This window comes from Oryza brachyantha, chromosome 12 (genome assembly GCF_000231095.2).
Source record: "Oryza brachyantha chromosome 12, ObraRS2, whole genome shotgun sequence".
In the NCBI taxonomy this organism is placed as follows: Eukaryota; Viridiplantae; Streptophyta; class Magnoliopsida; order Poales; family Poaceae; genus Oryza; species Oryza brachyantha.
In genome coordinates this window covers 12,544,014-12,551,730 of record NC_023174.2, presented here as the reverse complement: position 1 = coordinate 12,551,730, position 7,717 = coordinate 12,544,014, and the positions used below count along the sequence as shown (strand labels likewise).

The window sequence follows — 7,717 nt, the reverse complement described above, 5'->3', positions numbered from 1 at the left end:
TGACTGATATCTTAAATTGTCAATACTCAATACAGCTGATAAAGACAAATATCCTGTAATTGTATCTTTTTAACTTAATTAAACCTAAGATACAAATCTTGAGGACTGCATCTGTAATTCTGTATTGATGATTTTCATTACTGTACACATTTTAAGGTACTGGACTTGCTTCATTCCTGCTCGAAAGCAAACTCTACCTTTTGTGCATAAATTTTGTTCAGTACTTTTAAAGCGTGCTGTATGGTCTGTTTCAGTACCAATTAATAAAATTGGCTTGGATCTGCACTGCTGCATCATTTCCTTGCCAGCTAATCGATCATTTTCCTAGCTAAAAGTTTAGATTGTTCAGAGTTGTTCTGTTTATTTATTTTTCTTCTATGACCAGTCATCTGAGCTTTCTTATGCTACTTGTTTTGGACAAATATCATCCATACTATAGATGAAACAATTAACCTACTATTTCCAGCTTGTATACACACGGACATCTCACAAGTAATGAGCAAAGGTTCAAACCAGATAAATGCTCTGACTCCAATATAACAAGGTTTTACATGCAGATACAAGACAATAATATTATTGTTCTCTGAATGCACATGACCTTCATCAGGAAAAAACCGCAAAGAACCGCACAAAGAAAGGCATGGTGCTCTGGAGCAAACGCAAGAAGACCATTATTTATCTCTGGAAATTTCTCAAAGGACTAATATTCTGAATCTTCATCCTCTACAGATCCAGATTGTGATGCCTTCTCATGATCATTCTCAAGTTGGCTGAAGTTTCCCTTCTCTTTGATCAACTGAATGTGGTGGTGCTTGCAGTAGAGCTTTCCCTCGTGTGCGATGTAATTAGATGGGCTGATGGTGCATCCTCCATGGCAGCACTTGAAGCAGCTTTTGTGATACATGGTGTTATTGACAGTAACCTGCACATTTGACGAGAAAATCAGGATGCAAAATCAAGAGGAACAGTATGGTCTGCAGCTCCTTATCTTCAAGAAAAGGGAAAAAAAAGATCAATAATGGAATGTCCAACTTGGACATTGAGCAAATATTGTCTTAGAACATAAAGCCAGATACAGCTTACAGCTGGTCAAGTAAAGGAAACTCCAAAAGAATAATTGAGATAGTTGATTAGAGTACAAAACAGTACCCTTTCAATTGGATAGACTGTCTTGTTGCATCCCACACATTTCTCTCTCGTGCCAGCAAATGCGCTCGAGACTTTCATAGCATTCTGCCAAAAATACAATCATGGTAAGCAACAACCCAATGTGGTAGTTGATGACAAAAAAAAGGAGATGAGCAGTACCAAATACATGATAGAAAACCATACGGTGCTGGCCATAGAAGCACTAAATTTTGTCAGTACTCTACTTCTCATTTCTTTTTGAAATGTCACCTTTATGTTAGCACAGTTGTCTCATTTCTTTTTCAAATGTCACCTTTATGTTAGCACAGTTGTCGCTTTTCATTGAAATAGTTCTTGCATGCCAGATCCATTTTTTAAACTTTTAAGTTTTGAATGGTCTTTTACCTCTCTCTGATTAGTGTCTACTCACTAGTATTTGGTATCTGTTAGGCTGTCTAAATTTCAGATTGTGTCTGAACTAGCTTCATCCTGGTCAGATCCATGCATTTTTTAGGGGGATTGTTTCTCTTTTTAATCAGTGCGTACAAGTGTTTATATGTAAACTTGTGACGGGATATTAAAGAAAATAACTAACTAGCAGGAAATACAGACAAATCTATTCTGCGAGACAAATTTTAAAATATTCCATACCTCATTCTCAACTGTTTTTTCTGGCTTGACAACCTTTGGAGTTCCTGAACCATTGCAGGAGGTGAGGTGTTACTACTAGTCAGGCTCAAGAACCACTGAATCCCAGTAATTTCATAGAAATGAATCCGGGAGGAGATGAGCGGTGAGTACCTTCGAAGCTCTTGTCCAAGCTTCCAGTCCTCTTGAACAGCTGATCAAAGTGAGGCCTGCAGTAGAGCACCCCTTCAAAGGAGTTGTAATTCGCGAGCTGCAACAGAATCATCATCATGCATTCTGGTAAGTTTCTTATGTCGCTTCTCTTCTCCCAGCATTCCCAAATGTAAAAAGAACTCGGAGAAAAAGCTCAAAGAACAACTCTTTTTTCGCCGAGCTTAAATTTGCAGGCTATCGATCGGTTCCAAGAAACTCCCTGCAGATTCCCAAGGTCCCAACCCAACCGCTGGTGCTGTGGTGCATCAAGGATGAGGAGGTACCTTGAGGGTGCCCTTGCAATGGTGGCACCTGAAGCAGGCCTTGTGGTAGACCCGGTTGTCGGCGGTGAGCTTGTCGACCAGGTACACCGTCTTGTCGCACGCCGTGCACTTGGTCGTCGTCCCCTGAAAGGAAGTCGCCATTGCCTCCTCCCCTCCCCTCCCTCTCCCTCTGCACCTGCTTGGCTTGTGCTTTCAGTGCCCAAGAAGGCAAGAACCGACCGACCCCTGAGCCTTCGAGCTCCTGATGGTTATATGGGAAGAAAGAAATGGTGCCGTGGTTTGGTGGTGGTGTCCTGCACTGCACCTGCAGTCATTGGTGATCCTGCAGGGAGGAGGGAGGAGGACAGCGCAGGCAAGCGGGCAGGACAGCTTGGGAGACAGGGAATATTGGGGGCGTCAGGCTGGGTGTGCAGGAGAGGAGAGTAGGGTGGGGGCCGGCCGGCCGGCCTGACATGAACGGGGAGAAGAGAAAGGCGTGGCGTGGTGGCGGTGGTGGTGGGTGTGGAAGTTTTTGCGGGGTGGCTAAGCAAAATCCAGCCAGCACAAAGTGGCTCATGACTGTGGGTGTCATGGGAGTGAGGGATAGCTGGGGCTTGTATGGAAGAGCTTCTTTCGGCCGTAATTTTTTCTAAAAAAGTTATTTTTGTTAAAAACTGTTATAAATGGTCCATAACTTCTGAGAATCTATAGTTACAGATTTTAAAAAATAAGCTAAGAATCCAGAAGTTGGGTTTATGAGCTTTTTTAGATTCTCAGAAGCTGGCTGTCAAGTAGCTGCTTTTTATAATCTAAAGCTTTCCAAACAGGCCTTTAGTGTTAGTGACAATCAATCATTAGAGAGGTGTCTCCTGGTTTACTACAGGAGTCAGGAGGGGAGAGGGTGGTGATGTTGATTAGGAGAGTAAAAAATGCAAAAGACATATTTACAAATAAAGATTAATTTGTAAATAAAATTTTTATATACGTGTTCTTAGTGATCGAAAAGTCAAGACTAAAAAATAAACTATGATGAATAAATCTCAAAATAACTATAAAATTAAGGTTAAAAACTTAAATTTTGGCTTATAAACATAATCATGATAAAAAAAGATGAGGGTGTAGGTGATGGGTGATTTTGGAACATGAGAATGCAGTTGAGTGAAAGGTGAAGGGCAGCTGATTAGCTGATTGCTACTGCATCTTGGGAGGATTTGGGAGGTAGTAGCTTATTAACTAGGCTTGTAATCTTATTTTCTTTCTTTAAGCTAGCTTGGTGATCTTAACAAAAGATTAAAACTGCTTTGAGGATCTAACCTGCTTGATTGGAACTTGGTGCCACACCATGTGCTCCTCCTGAACCAAGGATGTTGTGCCTGCAGCCTTTCTATATTCACGTCCTTTGGTTGCTTCCAGTGAAAGTGGAAAGTTATTTTTAGATTTTCACCTTTTTTCCTTTTGCTTTTTATGGGATGGGGTTTGCTTATGGTGAAAGTTGAAGATAATGGTCTTGAATTTCATTTGATTTTCTAGTTCATTACTAAGTTTATTCTTTTCTAGGTTGCATGTACTATTGTACTCTTTTCTCATTAATTTCCATGTTGTACTGCTAGATATTTTTGCATCAAGGAGCATCCGTGCATGGTACTTGCAGAAATTGTAGCACTATACCTTCCACAATAAAAGAAATTACACAGCTGAATAATCAATATCTACATTTCATTCATCAGTTTATTTTTGTTTTCAAGCAAGCCTTGAACTGCTCTTTATTTAATCTGGCAAACATATCAAGGTCGAGAAAACAAAGAATGGTCAAAATATAAATGTATGGCTTGTTTTTTTCCCCCGGGTATCCCCTTTTAAACATTGTCTGTGCAGGATGTCATGGCCTGGTCTCCTTAATTTTCTAATGTTTGGAAGGCTATCCTGGGTTATGTGTTGTTTAAGTATTTTCCTTAGATGCTGGCAGGGTACTGTGATGTGAGGGCAAACAAATCTTGCATTTCTTGCCAGTTTGGGTCATACAGAATTAGCATTCTACTTCTACTAATTGATCTATTGACATTGCAGGCACATATATATGCCCATCAGCCATCGAGTGTAATGCTGGCCAACAGCAGATTTTGTTGACAGGTCCACCACAACAGACATGAAAGGCCAGTCTTCATCATCAGCTCTTGGATTATGTTGCTATTGCAACCTTCATCCTTACTCATTAACTGTTTAATTATTATACACAAAAAAGGGGAGATTTTCATTGCATGTTGGGTGGCACGTAGACCTCTTTGTGGGGGGCCAACTCTGGTTTAATTAGTTTTCAGCCTTGTGTTTGCAGGTGATGATACACACATTTGCATGAGGCGGTGATGATCTTGATTTGATGAGTGTGTTAATGGCGAGAAAGATGGTGACATGTTGTTCTGTTGTGGGTGTGCTGTGGTTTCTGTCGGTAGGCCATGTAAAGCCAGCTTTCTCGCTGAAAAGAGATTAATGCTGCTTAATCATGTGTATTTTTTTCTTATTTTATTTTCAGGTATTAGCACATTTAGCTACAAATCCCGTGCAGGCTGTGCACTGATTTGATGGCTGGGGCTATTATTGCCTGACTGTCACTGGGTCCCAGATACAGCAAAAGGCTGTTATGTGCTTCTTAATCATTTAGGACTATATCGTATAATTACAATATCCTTCCTCCGGTTATTTGTCCTATCAAAAAATAACTAATTCATTGGTTTATTTTCCTGCATTTTATTCTGAGGCCTTAAATACCTGACATTTGTTCTTTCAAAAACTAAATAATTTCTCGGTGAAAATTTTTTGATGTTTAAATACAAGATTGGTGCAACATTAAAACTTTGACATTAATTTTATAATCGAATAAGTTTACAAAATCTAAGTCTATGCTTATAAAACAGTATCTTTAAGACAATTTTACATTAACATTTCTAAACTAGGCGTAGACCATTTAAAGTTTAAAAGTTCTGAATTTTGTATGGATTCTGAGGGATTAGATTTCTATTAAAAAATCATATGTAGCCCTCTGAAACAAAGGGATATCTCTTTCAAATTTATTTGAAATTCCTGGAATGCCTCAAAACATAGGAATTTTAGAGTTTTTTTTAACATGGGGTCTAGCCTTTTGGAAAATTTATTTTGTTTCTATCTCTTTTCTAATTCATATGTTTTTCTTGAGGTCGATCCAAACGGTTATTCACACAGTTTTCTGTGTTTCTACTATCCATAGAATTTTGAGTTGATATAGTACTTCAATCCTACACTTTTTCTATTAATGCATTTTGAGAATTATGCACCAAAAAAACCCTAAAAGATTTAACCAAATCTTCTAATCGACAGATACTTGTGACCACATAGATTCATAGGAGCACAGCTATTCTGAATAAAGGAAAAAAATATATTATATGCTGGATTACCACATCGTTTCCTATCACAAGAAAGACATTGTCTACGCCCTCCATTAAAAAAACAATTTCTAGTCGCAAGCACGTTCATAGACTATGATGCTTGTCAAAATAAATTACTGACATTCTCTACATCATCCATTAAAAAAACAATTTCTAGACGCAAACATGTTAAGGAAAAGGTACATTTTTAGTTTCTCAACTATAGATCTAGTTTTATTCATGTCCCTCGACTGTAAAACTGGATATGGATATGGAGTATTGATCATCTTTAAAACAATGCAAATTGAGTCTCTGACAATATTGAGAGTGGTTTTAGGTGACGTGTAGTCATGACTTATTTGATTTTGGTCTTCAACCTATATGACAATGGCATGGCAATAGAAGCAAAAAAATAAATAAATAAATAAAAGCACCAACAGGAGCCACATGTAAGTGAGTGTCCAATTAGAGAAATAAAACATCATTTGGACCCTACATCAGTAGACTCACACCATCACACCTTCCTCTTTCTTCCCTCTTTAACCCCTCCTTTCCCGCTCCGCCATCTTCTCTCCTAGGTGGCGAAAGCAGGTCAAAGGGAGCTTGTCGACTCGATGCATGTCCTTAATTTGGACCTGTCTTCGAGCTCCTTGCCCCGCCCATGGACACCCTCTTCCTCCACGGTGCATGACAGAGGTGAGTCTAGACTCTTAGTAAAGGAGTTGTAGTGAGCTTGCCAACATGCCTTCTATGGGCCTCTGTCTTCAATTTCCTTGCTAGCTCTCATGGACACTGCCTTCCTCCTAGGGGCATGGTAGTGAGGATGGCCGGGGTGAGAGAGATGGAGGAGAGACGGAGGGGGATGTACATGCCAGTGAGGATGGTCATGGTGAGAGAGGTGAAGGAGGAGCAAAGGATAGGGATAGGGATAGCAATGCTTGATGGGTTGGTGAAGGTTGACCTCAAGATACGACAAAAGAGGTAGTCACGTACATCACGGCACCCCCATAGCCATCAAGATCACCAACATCATGTTCCGCTTTCGGTGCAGTTGAGCAAGGAGATGAGTCATTGAGCTCCATGATTGTGAGCCTTGGACTGATCATCCCTCCTATCTTAGGGGTGGCGGCGAGGATGGGGCTTCTAACACAATCATCCAAGTAGAGAAGCGACGGTTCTGATGGAGCGTGGCAACATCAAGGGCAAGCAAGATCTGGCAGCACGACCACTGCCTACACCATCAGCATCACCGACTGCTCTCTCCATGATGAGGCCCAAGGGCGGAGCTGCTATAAGGAACAAGGGTTCCCTATAACCCGGTTGAAAAAAAATAGTTAGAATTTATCTATTTTTACCATATATGCATGGATGCACCCCTCTTGATCTAAATTCAAGCATCCGTAGCAGTTTAAACTCGATTCAAAGCATTAAAAACAAATGAGTGTCACCCGTCTATATTTTGTTGTAGCTCTGCCACTGACGAGGCCCATCCACACTGCCCTCCATTGTGAAGCGCTATGTCGGTCATCGTTGCCTCGTTTCCAATTTGCTCAGGTAGGCATCATTCCCGTTGTGTTCCACTTGTCCACACTGTCGGGGAATGACATTGAGAGAGATAGAGAGGGGAAAGACAACCTTCCGAGAGAGAGGGGGAAGGGAGGATAGGAGGGGTTTTGTGGATCAATACTTTTTTTAATTGGCATTTAGGTCCTGCTAGTTTTATAGTAATTTTGGCTGATTGGATGACCACATGTTACATAGGCACCATCTAGGGTGAAACTGTTTTCCAAACACCTAAGGAATATCAATTTACCTTGATTTAAATGAAACTGCTTTCTAAATACCAAAAGAATATTGATTTGCCTTGATTTAAATAATTTAGGGATATTGTATGCTCCGTTTTGCAGTCGAGGGAGGAGTTCGTTTTCTGCCAGTTCTTCTATACAGGCCAGGCCCAAGCCCAACCCCATCTGAGCCTTTCAGGCCACTCCACCCGGTCCCCCGAAGGAGACACGTGGGCTACCACGTGGCAGGTCGCAGCCCACACGTACATACCCGAAACGAGACGGCACCGCGAGTCGACCGCGA

At 40.8% G+C, this 7,717-nt stretch overlaps 1 protein-coding gene across 1 annotated transcript; it reads right to left on the bottom strand.

Moving 5' to 3' along the window:
* Positions 1-501: 501 nt before the first annotated feature.
* On the bottom strand, positions 502-2,724 carry LOC102706428 (LIM domain-containing protein WLIM1). The gene is made up of 5 exons (XM_006663995.3): positions 2,253-2,724; positions 1,930-2,026; positions 1,780-1,823; positions 1,150-1,233; positions 502-922 (listed from the first exon to the last, which is right to left on the bottom strand). The coding sequence occupies exons 1-5, from the start codon at positions 2,391-2,393 to the stop codon at positions 701-703; spliced, it is 588 nt and encodes a 195-aa protein (XP_006664058.1). The 5' UTR covers positions 2,394-2,724; the 3' UTR covers positions 502-700.
* Positions 2,725-7,717: the final 4,993 nt, after the last annotated feature.

Coding starts and splice junctions, on each gene's coding strand:
- LOC102706428 (XM_006663995.3), bottom strand. CDS start 2,393: ATGGCGACTTCCTTTCAGGGGACGACGACCAAGTGCACGGCGTGCGAC. Junction 1,234..1,779: donor AAAAAACAGTTGAGAATGAG/GTATGGAATATT, acceptor TATTTTTGGCAG/AATGCTATGAAAGTCTCGAG. Junction 923..1,149: donor CAGTCTATCCAATTGAAAGG/GTACTGTTTTGT, acceptor TCAAATGTGCAG/GTTACTGTCAATAACACCAT.